The following is a 16,422-nucleotide window of genomic DNA, read 5'->3' as shown; positions in this document are numbered from 1 at the left end:
AAAGGCTCTGCCAACCACAGAACACTGCATTATCTGACCTTTTGACACTCAGTCACTTAGCACCCATTCACCAGCACCTCATGTTTCAGGGGCACAGGGTTTGAGTTTCCTAGGGGGTAAAAATAAACTATCTGTTGTTTGTTCACTGCTTCAATTCCTTCTGCAATATCCCCGCAAGGACACTGCAGGTTTATGCACCCCTTCAGAAACAGAGAACTTCTGTCCTTCTAGAATCCTATTCTGGCTGTGGACAGCTTTACCTAATAAGAAGTTCTTGTTCTGTGCTGAAAAGTCTCATTTCCATACATCACTGCTCCTTTGCTCCAAACAACTGCCATTTCTCTCCCTTCTAAGACTCTACTTGGTATCTCTTTTGCCCTTCTTTCTTCAGACTGGTAATTCCTAGTAGAATCTTTAGCTTCCCTCAGGACATGCTTTTTAGTCCTTTCCTTCACTTGGCTTGTTATAAAGCTCAGAAATGCATGCAGAGCAAAACCAGCACTACCTTTGTTCTAGACACTAACTTTGCAGCAACAAAGCCTCCTTGACCACAGATATCTGAAATAGGCACCAACACCAACAGACACCTGCAGGTCGCTGAAACCAGAAGCCCTAAGTCTTTCTATACTTGCTGTTGTTTGACCACATTTCTGCTCTGATCTTTTATTGCTGCAGAATAATTTTCTGGACCTAAGAAAAGGAACTAATGCTTCTTCATCTAAACTTCATCTTACTCAGTTTCATCTACCTTTCCAACCTCCTCAAAATTACTAGTACTTCAGGTACTTAAGAATCTGACTAACTGTGGACACGATATTAGGCTTTGAGTCTAAAATGCTTGATTCCATTTAGGAAGTTTTTCACCCAAGGGGCTCAGGTTTGGTTTAGATTTATCATGAGGAGACTTGCAAAGGCTTCAGACTATACACACATCCTGGGTTCCAACCCACAGTCCCTTCTGCAGTCCAGGAGGGAAAAGGGACAGTAACAAGAAGTCTCTGGAAGGTCTACTTCACCTCTCTTCCACGTGAACCACAATAGGTTAAATGCATTTCTTACCAGGACTTCTATTTTCAAAGATAATGATGCTCAATCTGTACCTTTTATGCTTCTTCTTTTTTCTCTGTCAATAATATGTCAGTCAATTGCTTGTCAGAGACACTCAGCTGCTGACAGGTCCTCATAACCTGACTAAGATAAACTGCCAAGAGATGCTTGCACTGGAATACAAAACACACAAACAGATTAGAAATCAGCAGGGCCAGGCTAACCAAGATCTCTCACTACCATCACATTTAGTAGGAAAAGGAGTGGGGCACACAGATTATGGGCCTTTAACTCATTGCCTAAAAACTGCAGATAAGATGAGACAGACGTATTCTTTCTGGAAGTCAGAGGGGACAAAGGAAGTTTTACTGCCTGTTGTTTTAGGAAATAGTTTAGGTCCAGCTTAGGTACAGGGTATATAACCCCACAGGGTATATACCCAGTTTAGGTACAGGGTATATAACCCACATTGAAAACCAAGACGGGCTCCCCATTTTAGCCCTAAGTTACATTTCTTTCTTCCTGCCTTCAGAAAGATGTTCATAGCAATGGTCAACATTCTTGAGTTGCTGTGTTGCTAAGTGCTTCTCATAGATTATCTCATTAAATCTGACAGCTACCCCATCAAGACAGGTCTTATCTCCACTTTAGCCCTGTGCTCAGAGCTACAGTCTACTCCCTTAACCACTGTGTTATACTCCTGGGGGGTGGGGTGGCAGAACTCTCACATATATCAGCCTGTACACACCTCTGGAGAGATGATCTATTTTGAACATTATATCACACAACACACAGCTTTAGATATTAAAAGGGCCCTGGTTTAATCTTGTCATTCTACAGGTGAAATAAACTTATGGCAAATGAGCTATGAATGTGGCCTCCTGTACAATGAGACACCCAACTTGCCACCCAGTTCCCAAGATGTTTACAAAGTTAGCGTAAAAGAAAGGGGAAGAATGGAATGGATGCTGTAATTTTCTTCTTTGGTAAGACTTAAAAAATAGCTACCTGCTCTCTGGTGGGTAGTGCTTTCTCCTTTGGAATAAGGAGTTGTGTGAGTATGTCTTGTTCCTACTTGATGCTCTGGACTACTGTAAAATTGGCAAAGGCATCAATGTGCTCTCCTACCTCATGGAAAGTCAAGTGTGGCTAAGGGCCAGCCTGTAATACAGGCAGGGAAGAAACACCTCATGACTGGAGCTGGGGATATGCAAAAGTTGCCAACATTCAATTTAGTTCATATTTTATTGGGCCATCTAATTCCCCAAGTGCCAACTTTCAGGATCACCTTATTGCCCTCCCCAAAGCTTCATCTGTGACCTTTTAAATAAAACATTGGGAAACTGATGTAGATCTAAAAATGACTCTGCATTTTGGAGGGGTAAACCCAAAAGAGATGACTAACTAAAGTCAAGGAAAATAACATGATTTGTTTCAACACGTAGTAAAATTCCCATTTTGTACAACTCAAACTGTGCAGAAAGGGCTAATAATTTCTCTTAATTTGACTGCAGTGGAAAGAGCCTTCCACATCCTTACCAGTAGGCTGTCACTCTTCCGTAGCACTGAGAAGGCAAATGCAGGACATGAACAGTAATGACAAGAAGCCAAACATGTGTATGTTTTACCAGAACTTCCAAGTACCTAGAACAAAAAGGACAGATGGCATCACACTTCAAAAGGTGTGCTGGAAAACTGCTTCCTTCTCTTGAATTTATCTATCTGGTGATTCAGAGTTACTCTGCAAATTGCACTGGGAAGAACTACAGTAATGTTTTACACAAAAGTGGAAACTTAACTTCCCCGTGAGCAGACTCTTCCCTCCTTCTCAGTTTTCTGCACTTGAGGACGTCATACAATGAAACTGAAGAGATTCAGGCTAAGTAAATCATCCAGACAAACTACTTTGTTCCTTTGCCTAGTGACTGAGAGGGCCTACTCCAAGGGTTAACTATAAAGAGGGAAAGCTTCCCTCACCTACACTTTATTGTGGTTTCTTAACCTTTGGTATTTCACAGCATATGTGTAAAGCTTCCACCACACACCTCAAGAGAGTATGAAAACAGGAAAAGGGTAAGCAGTGAGACAGACTGATAGGTCTTCAGAAGAAAGTGAGAAGGCTTTCAAAAAGCATTTGATGTCTCAGGAGATGGAGAGCCATCATCATTAATATCTGTGTCTCTGGAATCAGGCACGGCTTGGATTCCTGGCTCAGCTGCTTATTAGCTTACCTCGGCCTCCAAATTTTGGCAAACAGCCTGCTGTGAATTTTAATAAGAAAATGTATATAAATCAATGAGTTACTACTTAAAAAAAAAAAAAAAGCATTTGAGCAGGGAGAATAAAGCCAACAGTCTTGCAAAAGGCATGACTCAGCTGCTCCGGATGGAGGTCTCAGAAAGAGGCAAGCCCAGATCTGCCTATGCATCTAGCAGGATGGAAGGAGGACATAGATACGTGAGGGATTAGTAAGAGACCCAGTCCAAGAACAAACAGCTTTGTTGGCAGTCAAGGGACAAAAAGGAGACATATAGGGAAATTATGATGTGTCTGTAGTATGATTGGACAAACTGTTGGAGGAATCACTTCAGTCTCTCTACCACTAAGCAGCCAAAAATAAAAACGGTGAGGGCTTCATTCCTAGAGTTAACTTCCAAACTGGAAGTGTAAAATTAGTATCCAAGGGAAGGTGAAACATCCCATGGGTTTTTTACAATGAATTGTCACTTAGGAATTTGCCGTAGGGCTTCTGTTTGTCAAATGTCCACTGATTTATGTGATGCAGCCACGTCACTATGGTTTTTTGACAAAGTCAGTAGAATTCCTTGCGGGGTGCTAGATTACCAGAAATGTCCAATGATTGGGTAAGAAGATGCCTACTGTATCCACTAAAAATTGCAGCCCCAGTTACAAATTAGGTATGAAAAAATCACATCTTACATAATTCCAATCTCGAGGTGCTGAAATGTTTTAAACATATCACCTAGACTGTTGAGTGTCAGTGGAAGAATTCCCCTAGTCTGTCTGGAAAACTTAAACTGAAGGGAGAGCATTAAATCAGACTGTTTTCCACTCAATCCTGGAAGAAAACCCACCAACATCCAGCAGTGACATGAACAATTCTTGGGTCTCCAAACTATTACCAATGAATAAAACTTTAGATTTATTCTTCCTTTAGTTATCTCTTGTATCTCTTCTCTCTAGATTTAAAGTTAAGCAGTGTAGGAATTCTACACTGACCTGAATGGTCTACTGGTTCCTTCTTATCATGGGGTCCCCAAATCATCAGAACTGAATAAACTGAATAAACGCCTGGTGACTTAGGGAAGGGGGGAAATTCTACAGAGCTTCCCTGGCTTGAACCTTTCAAAGCCTGGCTAAGACAAAAGTATAATGTTCAGCCACCACAGGCAGTAAATACTGTAAAGAGAGAATAAATTTTGAATTTTTATTCCTTGTCTAACAGTGGACAACTAATGAACCCAATAATCAGGCAAAAAATCTGAGTTAGAAATGTTTAGACTGGAAATTGACCTTAGGGATCATCTACTTCAATTCCTTCACCCTTCAATGGAAAAATGACCTCCTCTTACAGGAACTGCCCCCAGTCCTCCAACTCATAGTCCGAGATGTTTATTTCCAGAAGGAGAGAGCTTTCAAAAAAAGAAACATACAGAAAAGAGGATACTCAGACCCATGACGGGACTTGTATGAACCTCACGTGAAAGAAGTCTGCTATGGTTTCCGTTAGGTTCTAAGGAGGGTGACCCACCTAGATGGTCATCCATTCACAAGCACATTTTGGGGGGGGGGGGGGCGGCTGGAGATTAGCCCTGAGCTATCATCTGCTGCCAAACTCCCTCTTTTTGCTGAGGAAGACTGGCCCTGAGCTAACATCTGTGCCCATCTTCCTCCACTTTATATGTGGGACGCCTGCCACAGCATGGATTGCCAAGCAGTGCCATGTCTGCACCCCGGATCTGAACTGACGAACCCCGGGCCGCTAAAAGCGGAATGTGCACACTTAACTGCTGTGCCACCGGGCCGGCCCCCGACAAGTAGTTTTATTTTATGACTGCTCCAAGCCTCTTAGGATCTATCACAGTGGTCAGCTGTATTATTTATTGTTCCCTATGCCTGATGCCTCTCTCTGAAAGAAGATTATACACTCCTGCCCTATTAAATACAGTCTGGCTATGTGACCTGCTTTGGCCAGTGAAATGTGAGCAAGCAGAAACATTAAAAATTGGTACATACCATGACCTCTTTTCTCTCTGCTATGAGATCCACAATGATCCAGATAGGGGCTGCTCCACTAACTGGGATCCCTGAGTGAAGATGTTTTGAAGCACGGCTACAGTTGACTCTTAATGGATATGCAGCATGAATGAGATATAAAACTTTGTCTTTGTAAGCCTTTGAAATTTCGGAGTTAATGTGAGGGTGTATATAAGATTTCTAAGCCTCATTTACTTCAAAGTCCAAGCTAACAGCCACAATTCTAGGAAGTTACCATTTTTATGACAAATAAAGCAATGTAACATAATACAGGATGTGAATGACGAAAACTAAACAAGTCACAGTAAGCGTGGGAGGAACAAAAAGTCAATAATTAAAATATTTCAAGCAAAATCTTTAAGAGTTTAACTAATAACTAGATCACAGAACTAGAGGACAGTTAGAAGTCTGCTTGCACAAGTCAAGTGTTATGCTAACATTTGAACTGAGACAAAAAAATCTTAAACTAAAAGACATGGGAAAAACTCAAGGGCCCTTCTCGTTTAGGAAAAAAGAAAATGGAAACACCTCCTCAGGTACAAAGAACATCATTTAATAACTCTGATTATTAACTGATAAATTCACCATGAGAAAATTCTAATAGGCAGTCTCTTTTAAGTAAATATAGAACAAAAGTTTTCACTGCAGCATTCAATACTAATTACCCCATTTCCTTAATGAAGAAATGCATGAAGATTTTGCCAGGTCAGTTAAGTTATGCTACAATGTGGAATAGCAAGTTAATTCACTAAGCAAAGGCACCTATTTGCCGAAGCAGGCTTTAAGCCATTCACTCACTAAGAATTAATTGATGTGGTTTCAGCTCTGAATTCATTGTAAACAAACCAGAATCCAAACACTGAAAAATTTCCTCTTTTCTGGCCTTCAGCAAGGCCTGGATTATTTACAAGAGCAGATGACTTCTTTTTTACCCGTTCCAAGCCAGAAACAAAGTTTTGCAGACCACTGCCAATATTTTTATTTCATTCACAATATTCCCTTCCCTCAATCCCACCTGCACTTACCATTGTCTCATATAGCTAAACGGGGGGTGGAAGATGGGGATGGGTTGGAGTCTGGCCCACTGCTTATATAGACAGGCAGTGTGGGATAGCAGTTACAAATCCTAGTTGCCAGACGTGACTGTTAATTTACTTTTCTGCGTCTCAGTTTCCTGCAAAATAAATACCTTGCTGGGCTTTTGGTGAGAATTATCAATAACACATGAAAGTAATTCAGAGTCTGATAAGAGGTTGTTACTCTACAAATCTACCTATCTTACGCTTTAGAGGGCAAAACTGAGGTCCAAGTAGACTGCCTGCATTCAGCACAATTTGACCCTTAATAAATACTTCCTGACAACAGTTTTGAAAGATCATTTTTGATAGATGAATCCAAGCATGTACAAGGGCCTCAAAATGCATTTTGGCTTTTGCTTGTAAGCAAGAGATAATGAACAAGGTGAAGATCTCAACACGTTTTTTTGGGGGGTGGGGGAAGCGCCTCTATTCTCAAACAATGGGAATGCAAAAGTCAATTATATTCCATTAGACCTGAGAAAAGAGCCTCTCCACATCATTGTTGGTAGTACACACTGCTACTAGGTAGAGTTAATAGGTCATATTTATCTTATTTTTATTACTAATACACTAATTTTACCAAATTGGGTCAAATGCTTTTCAACAGTTCAGGAAATACTTAAAGCTGGTTACCAACTTCTAATAGAGATTCATGAAAACATTTTGTCCCAAGGGGTATCCCCACATCTAGATCTCTACCTGGTAAACACGCCTCCCGCTGGGTGATGAGATTAAGGTGATGGACTGCCGATCAACTAGGTCCAAGGCTTGGATGGCTGATGAGCCAAAGACAAACTTCAGCCTGGGAAACAGGAAGGCTTCAGATTAGATTGCCTGACTCTCAAAGTCACCTCAGTAACTTGACCTGAAGGATAACAGTATTTAAAAAAAATTAACTCACTTTAACTTGGAAAAAAATATAGCAAAACTCATGTAATCAACCCCCCAGAATAAACGTTAACATGTTGTTTACAGATAAAGAAGCCCTCTGTATACTTTGCAGTGCTTCCTATCCTTCCCAATTTCCCTTCATCCCTGAGGCAATCAGGTGCATTTGTTGGTTTCCTTCCTGTTCATGTTTTCATATTTTATTACGCATAGTATATGTGTGTGTGCATACACACACACATATACATGCACATGCATATACAAAATGCATTGTTTTATAAGTTTTAAAACATAAAAGGTATATTGCAAGCTTTTTTTGCAACTTGTTCTTTTCCATTTAATGTGCTTTTGAAAATGATGCTGCTAATATATTTTCTTTAAATTTTTTTTTTTTGAGGAAGATTAGCCCTGAGCTAACTGCTGCCAATCCTCCTTTTTGCTGAGGAAGACTGGCCCTGAGCTAACATCCATGCCCATCTTCCTCTACTTTATATGTGGGATGCCTACCACAGCATGGCTTGCCAAGCAGTGCCATGTCCACACCCAGGATCCGAACCAGTGGACCCCAGGCTGCCGAAGATGAACATGCGAACTTAACCGCTATGTCACCCGACCGGCCCCTAAATTCAATTTTTGAATAATGTTCCATTGTAAGTACATACTACATTTTACTTTTTACACACCCTGTTGATGGGCATTCTGATTGTTACCATTTTATACTATTATAAATAATATTCAATTATCCCTGCACATGTCCCTTGGCGAACATATGAGAATTCTTCCTGCTTATGTTAAGTAAAAGTAGAATTGCCGGGTCTTAGGATATGCACATTTTTCAGTTTTAACAGGTGTCGCCAACAGCTTTCCACTGTGGAAACAGCACTCCCATCAGTGCTGATGGGAGTTCTATTTTCTCCACGTCCTTACCAACACAGTATTATCTGACTTTTTCATGTTTGACCATCTGATGAGTGTTAAATTTGTACTTTTTGGATTAATAATAAAGGCTATCCAGTTGTTAAATGACTTATCAGGAAAAAACTTGATTTGTGGGAAAATTCTTACATTAGGTGAGAAAGGCTGGGCACAAAATTGTATATTTAGAAACTCTCGATCATGTAAAAATTTTTTTCTTAAGAAAATCTACAATTATCTCAAAATGTTTAATTTTTTAAAAAGGCAATAAACTGAAATGTAACAGTGATTATCACTGGGTGGTATGATTGTTTATGCTTTTTATGTTTTATTTTCTAAGAACTTTTTTTCCCCGAATATAGGTTATTTTTATAAACTAGAAAATAAAATGAACTAAAACTGAAAAGTTAATGTTGTAAAGAACCCAGATGATTTTTATACAAAATAAGAAGACAGAACCACTAAGACTTCAAAATTAAAATGTTCAGCTTCTTCATTTTCCAAAAAACTAGTTTCTTTATATGAGAAACTACTGAAATGGGGAGAGTTTAAAAATTTTTTTTACATTAAGCATATGAAGATCATCTATGGACAAAAAAGAAACAGAGAGATAAAATGTGGTGGTAACTTTATCAATCAGAGATAATCACAGTTAACTTTAAAAATGGATCTAAAAAGAATCTTTTCAACCTTCCCTGTACATTTTGTAACACATTATAAATGTCTCTTGAATGCAGTATTTTTCTATATCACTTTTAATGGTTACAAAGAATTCCACTGTAAAGATGAATTATTTTTACTTCCCCCAAACTCTATTTTGGGATTAGAGTTTACAAACCTAATTTGAATAATTAGATTGTTTCCAGGTTTGTTTGCATTCTTTTATTATTTGCCTATTTTCTTTGTTTTATAAGTAGCTACTTTTTTCTAATAATGTATAATATTTGTAAAAAACTTAATAGAGAAAAGGTTAAAACGCTTTTCTAAATTTCAGCTCTTTCCTTCCCTGAGATAATCACTGATAGAGGTTGGTGTATATCCTCTTGGACTTGTAAATATAAGGGTATATATGCAATTAAATGTCACTTATTCCTAGGTAGCTTTCACTTTTTTATTGCTATTGAGAAAGTAATTATATTTTTTAACTTTGTGTATGAAAGAAAACAATTTTGAAGTTCTGTATTTTTTAAAAAAATTGTATTCTCTTGGCTTTAATTTTTAAAAAAAATTTTAAAGGAAGATTAGCCCTGAACTAACTGCTGCCAATCCTCCTCTTTTTGCTGAGGAAGACTGGCCCTGAGCTAACATCTGTGCCCATCTTCCTCTACTTTATATGTGTGATGCCTACTACAGCATGCCTTGCCAAGCGGTGCCATGTCTGCACCTGGGATCTGAACCGGCAAACCCCAGGCCACCAAGAAGCGGAATGTGCGCATTCAACCACTGTGCCACTGGGCCAGCCCCTCTCTTGGTTTTTAAAAAGTAGTTATATCATCTACAAATAATGATAATTGTCTTTCCTTGAAGATAGGTATGCTGATTTCTTTTTCATGTGTTAGTGTAACAGCTACAACTTCTAGAACAACGTTAAACAAAAGTGGCATAGGACAACACGGGAGTGCCTTGTGCTGGCAAATATGGTGTTGGCTATTCATTTGAGACAGATGTTTAACAATCACGTCGAGAAAATATTGTTCCTAGTTTAGTAAGAATATTTTTAAACATCAAGAGTTGAGGGGCCAGCCCTGTGGCATAGTGGTTATGTTCGTGAGCTCCGCTTTGGCAGCGTGGGGTTCACCAGTTCGGATCCCAGGCACAGACCTAGCATTGGTTGTCAAGCCATGCAGTGGCAAGTGTCCCACATATAAAATGGAGGAAGATGGGCACAGATGTTAGCTCAGGGCCAATCTTCCTCAGCAAAAAGAGGATTGGCAGTGGATGTTAGCTCAGGGCCGATCTTTCTCAAAAAGAAAAAAAATTCAAGAGTTGATGTTGAAAGGATTTAGCTTTTAAAATACGTTAATGGTTAAAAAAAAACAAGGACGGAGTGACGTCAGCAACATGGCGGGGTGAGCTCACCCAGGACTCTCTTCCGTCCAAATTACAACCAAAAAGAGCAACTGCTTTCCAACCGAAAAAAAAAAAATCCTAATAACAGAAACTGTCAGAGACCTGCAGCAGCCAAACGATGGAGGGTAGAGAGGTTGGAGCCGCTGTCGGAGGAGCTGGAACGGGGTAAGAGAGAACTTCGTTCACCCTCCTAGAGACTGGGATCACTGCCAAGGGACGGAAGCAGCAGGGGAGGGGCCACACATCCGTGGAATCGTCCAGGACTCCCACTGCCTGTGCAGCAGAAACCCTCTAACAGGGAAAGCTTTCACATGGGGGGACCCCATCAAGCCAGGGACCTGGGAGACCAGAGAGCAAGAGCTGATCCAAATGCAGGTCGGGCGCACAAGAGAAAGTGCCCCTCCTCCCCCAACCTGCACTGCGCGCCACCATCCCAGCTGAAGGTGGAGGGCTCAGAACGTGTGGCTCTCGACCCCCATCTAGTGGTGACAGGCTGTAACCGCAACCAAATAATCACATCATGTGCAAAAACTGCTCCTCTACCATCCAGCAATTTATAAAAGCTCCAGTCCACAAGGAAAACAATAAAAACACAAAAGTATGTCCTGAGGACTTGGAAATAGATAAACTAAGTGAAGATGAATTCAAAATAGTTATCATCAAAATACTCAATGAGGTAAAGGGGAATATAGAGAAACAAGTCAATGAGTTCTGGAGTTACTTCATAAAAGAGATTGAAACTATAAAGAAGAATCACTCAGAAATACTAGAGATGAAAAATACAATGGATCAGATAAAAGAGAATATGGATTCCCTGAATGCCCCTGTAGGCACAATAGAGGAGTAAATTAGCATAACTGAAGATAGACAGACTGAATGCCTCCAGACTGAGGAAGAGAACTAAGAATTAAAAAAACCAAAGAAAATCTCTGAGAAATAGCTGACTCAATGAGAAAATGCAACTTAAGAATAATTGGAATTCCTGAGGGTGTGGAAAAGGAAAATGGAGCAGAAAGTGTGCTCAATGAAATAATAGAAGAGAACTTCCCAAATCTAGGGATTCAGAGAGAAATGTGTGTGGAGGAAGCTTTCAGATCTCCTAGATTTGTCAATGTAAAAAGACCTACTGCAAGGCATATAGAAGTAAAAATGGCAAAAATGAATGACAAAGAAAGACGACTCAGGGCAGCAAGGCAGAAGAAAATAACCTACAAAGGAACCCCCATCAGACTTTCAGTGGATTTCTCTACAGAAACCTTACAAGCTAGGAGAGATTGGAGTGACATATTGAAAACTTTAAAGGATAAAAATCTTCAGCCAAGAATACTCTATCCAGCAAAAACATCCTTCAGATATGAGGGAGAAATTAAATCTTTTCCAGACAAACAAAAGCTAAGGGACTTCGTAGCCACAAGACCTCCACTACAAGAAATCCTCAAGAAGGCTCTTATATCTGAAAAAAGAAAAAAGGGAGAAAGCGGTCACAAAACACAGAGTAGGGAGACAGATAGAATCTGAATAGGATAGCAAACATTCAACTATAGCATTAGGATAAAGGGAAGAAAACCACCAAAGCAAAGACAATCTTAGCACTCTAACCACAAACTCACAACACAAGTTGGAATAAGAGATGAAAATAATAATTTAGGAGGGGAGGAGGAAAGGGACTGAAACGGTCTAGGCTAAGTAAGTAACAGACCACCAGAAAACGGACTATGTTATACACGAGATTCTGAAACTTCAGGGTAGCCACTGAACTAAAAAACAGAACAGAGACACAAAACATAAATAAGGAAAAATCTAAGAAACCCAGCATAAGAAATTGCAGAAGTCAATGGGTAGGCTAAAACACAGAGGACGAGAAACAAAGGAAACACAGGAAAACTGGAAAATGAGCATCAGAATGCCAGCATTAAGCCCTCACGCGTCAATAATCACCCTCAATGTAAACTGACTGAACTCTCCAATAAAAAGACACAGAGTGGCAAAATGGATTAAAGAACAAGATCCAACAATTTGTTGCCTCCAGGAAACACAACTCGACTCCAAGGACAAACACAGGCTCAGAGTGAAGGGGTGGAAGACAGTACTCCAAGCTAACAGCAAACAAAAGAAAGCAGATGTCGCAATAATTACATCAGACAAAACAGACTTCAAGATAAGGCAGGTAAAGAGAGACATAGAGGGCCAATATATAATGATCAAAGGGCTACTTCATCAAGAAGAAATAACGCTCCCATACTACCTAAAGCAATCTACAGATTCAATGCAATCCCAATCAGAATCCCAATGACATTCTTTACAGAAATTGAACAAAGAATCCTAAAATTCTTATGGGGCAACAAAAGACCCTGAATTGCTAAAGCAATCCTGAGAAAACAGAACACAGCTGGAGGCATCACAATCCCTGACTTCAAAACATACTACAAAGCTACAGTAATCAAAACAGCATGGTACTGATACAAAAACCAGGTGCACAGATCAATGGAACAGAATTGAAAGCACAGGAATAAAACCACACATCTATGGACAGCTAATCTTTGACCAAGGAGTTGAGGGCCTACAATGGAGAAAAGAAAGTCTTTTCAACAAATGGTGCTGGGAAAACTGGAAAGCCACATGTAAAAGAATGAAAATTGACCATTCTTTTTCACCATTCACCAAAATAATCTCAAAATGGATCAAAGACCTAAAGCTGAGACCTGAAACCATAAGGCTTCTAGAAGAAAGTGTAAGCAGTACACTCTTTGACATCAGTATTAAAAGGATCTTTTCGGACACCATGTCTTCTCAGAGAACAGAAACAATAGAAAGAATAAACAAATGGGACTTCATCAGACTAAAGAGCTTCTTCAAGGCAAGGGAAAACAGGATTGAAACAAAAAAACAACCCACTAACTGGGAAAAGATATTTGCAAGTCATCCATCCGACAAAGGCTTAATATCCATAATATATAAAGAACTCACACAACTCAACAACAAAAAATCAAACAACCCGATCTAAAAATGGGCAGAAGACATGAACAGACATTTCTCCAAAGAAGATACACGGATGGCCAATAGGCACATGAAAAGATTTTCATCATCGCTGATCATCAGGGAAATGCAAATCAAAACTACACTAAGATATCACCTTACACCCATTAGAAGGACAAAAATAACTAAAACTAATAGTAACAAATGTTGGAGAGGTTGTGGAGAAAAAGGAACCCTCATACACTGCTGGTGGGAATGCAAACTGGTGCAGCCACTATGGAAAACAGTATGGAGATTCCTCAAAAAGTTAAAAATAGAACTACCATACGAACCAGCTATTCCACTACTGGGTATTCATCCAAAGAGCTTGAAGTCAGCAATCCCAAAAGTCCTATGCACCCCAATGTTCACTGCAGCGTTATTTACAACAGCCAAGACGTGGAAGCAACCTAAGTGCCCATCAACAGATGGCTGGATAAAGAAGATGTGGTACATATATACAAGGGAATACTACTCAGCCATAAAAAAGAACCAAATTGTCCCATTTGCAACAACATGGATGGACCTTGAGGGAATTATGTTAAGTGAAATAAACCAGATAGAGAAGGACGATCTCTGTATGACTCCACTCATGTGAGGAATTTAAACATGTGGACAAAGAGAACAGATTAGTGGCTACCAGGGGAAAGGGGGGATGGGGGGTGGGCATAAAGGGTGAAGGGGTGCACCTACAACATGACTGACGGACAACAATGTACGACTGAAATTTCACAAGACTGTAATCTATCAGTAACTCAATAAAAAAAAAAGTACGACAGGAGATGTACTTACGATAACAGATGCTCATCAGGAACTGTAAAACAGGAAATGGAAAGAAAGTTAATGATGTTAAACCAGTGACCACAGACATAAAAATCTTAAAAGACTATAACCAAAAAGATTTTTGTGAAAGGTGGTGAGTTGAGCCTATGAATCTAATTTTACCCCTTCCCAATATTCCACTAAACTATAATAGAAGGCTTTTTTAAAAAGCATAAACTCCAAAGGATGAGGAGGACAGGGAGAAACAACCGCCAAAATATGTTGGAAAATAATTTACAAGACCCAAGAAAACTGAATCCTAAGCCAGCAATGAGGAGAGCTAGGCAATAACCTGATTTACACTCCAGAATCCACTCCTCCACCCCAAAACAATTCCTCAGCAACTGGTGGCACCAGATCGCTCTGGAGGTGGGGATGAAGCAGGGGGGCTAAAATAAGACTCCTTTAAAGTAGGTTTAAGAAAGTAGAAGGTACTGCAATAATGCTTTCAGGTGTCCGAAGAAATATTATTTCCAACATATAATTCAATACCTAGCCAAACTATCAACTAAGTGTGAGGATAGAAACAGAACCTTTTGAAACATACAAAGCCTCAAAAAGTACATCTCATGCACTCTTTTTCAGGATGCAGTAGAGCACGCGCTCTATAAAATAAGACAGTAAGCCGAGAAAAAGCAAATTGTAGGATATACTAAAGTTCAACACGGGCAAAGGAAATCCCCAGGACAGTAACGGGGCAGGCGGATGTGAGGAGACAGCCAGGGACGGCCAGGCCACCGTCAGGGGGAGTCGGAGGCCCCACGAGAGACTTCTGGGGAGAAGGAACTTGACAGCACTCAGCTGAGCATCTCGGGGAGAGACTGAGGACAGTGGTAAAGAGTCTGAGGCCGAATTAGGGATCAATAGGTAGAACACTAAACAAGCAAGCAAACGCAACCACCAAAGTTGGTAATTCCAGGGAAAACCAAAAGCTATGCAGGAAAGGAAACGTAATCATAGCTTCCTACACAGCTCAGCTGTGACTAGATTTTACATCATCCGAGTGGAAACGCAGAATCTTGCTCTGAAAACACGGCCATTGAAGGAGAGGGGTCAGGAAGCGTGTATGACTACCTAGGACAAAGATTTTAAAATAGCAGAAAACGGTTCTGCTGACAATAAACATGGATCAACGGCAGTGGCCCCTCTGGGCGCGCCATGAGCTCCAGGGGCACTTACTGGGCCCCTCGGAGGCCGTCACAGGGTCCGGACTAACCCACTCGGACAGAGCCCCTTCTGTCAACCACTGTTCGAGCCGACAACGGGCTGGCTTCTTCCCCACCCTTCCTGGGGTCAGAACACGTTTGCCCACCTGGCTGGCCTGCTCTTTCAAGCATACACACTGTGTTAGTCTGAACTTAGAAAAACAAAAGTTGGCTTACTTCTCTCAATCCTCCAAAAACAGTTAAGTCAAGATAAACCCTTTCAAAGCGCAGCGGCTTTAGAACAAAAGCCCCCCGGGGGCAGTTCCGCGGCCCAGCCCGCGTCGTCAGGCGGCCCCTCAGCGGCCGCGCCGCCCGCACCCAGCTCGCCGCCGACCCCGGGGCCGCCCGGCGGGCCGCTCAGCGCCCTCTGCCGCTCAGAGAAAAGCTCCAGGTGCCTCCCCAGCATCCGGGTTTGCTGCAGCCCGCCGGTGCATTTGGCCCTAAAATACTTATTTGCTGAACAAAACGTTATGAGAGGACTAATTTTAAAATTAACGTAAGATTTTGAGAGATAAGGACTATAGGCAAGTTTACTAATTCCAAACTGGACCTCTGCGAGTCGTGAGCCCCTGCGGGCCCCCGGCGCCCCGGCCGGCGCGCTCCTGACGAGCGGCCGCAGGGGCTACTGCGCTGGACGCTAAACACTTTCACCTCTTCTTCTCCTTTCTTTTTCTTGCGACCAGGAGGTTTGGAGATAGAACCACAAGGGAAAACAGCACGTGACGGCCAGGGCGAGGGTAGCGCCCCGCGGGCGAGGCCCGTGCCTCCCGCCCCCGCCCCAGGCAAACGGCCCACGACGCAGCCACGCCCGCGCCCCGGCCCGTACTTCGCGCCCCCTCCCGCACCGCCGCGGCCATCTCGCTCAGAAGCTCCGCCACCACAGACGGCAGCGTGACCGCCGGCAAGGCGCCAGCCATGGCGCCACACGCCTCAGCCTCCTCAGACGGAGAAGCGGGCGCGACGCTGCGACAGACCCCCGAGGCATTCCCGCCGCCGGCCGGGGGTGGAGCGAGGCGCAGTGACGTCGGCGTGCGTCACCGCGCACGCGGGCGGCAAAGACGACTCCTCCTGGTACGTCCCGGCCCTACCAATCCGGCGGGCGC

The 16,422-nt window shown here is 41.8% G+C and overlaps 1 protein-coding gene across 7 annotated transcripts in view; it reads right to left on the bottom strand.

Annotated features, from left to right (window-relative positions):
- ZSWIM7 (zinc finger SWIM-type containing 7) overlaps window positions 1-16,405 on the bottom strand; it is a 31,132-nt gene extending 14,727 nt beyond the window's left edge. For all 7 annotated transcript variants that reach the window (XR_011523682.1, XM_070563538.1, XM_070563537.1 and 4 more), the window contains exons 1-5: window positions 16,146-16,405; window positions 14,085-14,106; window positions 7,104-7,206; window positions 2,587-2,691; window positions 1,101-1,220 (exon numbers count right to left, since the gene is read on the bottom strand). Coding sequence is in view for 6 of the 7 variants with exons in the window: in XM_070563538.1 (XP_070419639.1) it covers window positions 1,104-1,220; window positions 2,587-2,691; window positions 7,104-7,206; window positions 14,085-14,106; window positions 16,146-16,236 (438 nt within the window). In the remaining variant the exon portion in view is untranslated. The remainder of the gene's footprint in view (window positions 1-1,100; window positions 1,221-2,586; window positions 2,692-7,103; window positions 7,207-14,084; window positions 14,107-16,145) is intronic.
- Between the last annotated feature and the right edge of the window lie 17 nt (window positions 16,406-16,422).

This window comes from Equus przewalskii, chromosome 10, assembly GCF_037783145.1.
Source record: "Equus przewalskii isolate Varuska chromosome 10, EquPr2, whole genome shotgun sequence".
NCBI lineage: Eukaryota > Metazoa > Chordata > Mammalia > Perissodactyla > Equidae > Equus > Equus przewalskii.
Note: the sequence above shows the minus strand (reverse complement) of the source record. Positions and strands in the feature narration are given on the sequence as shown.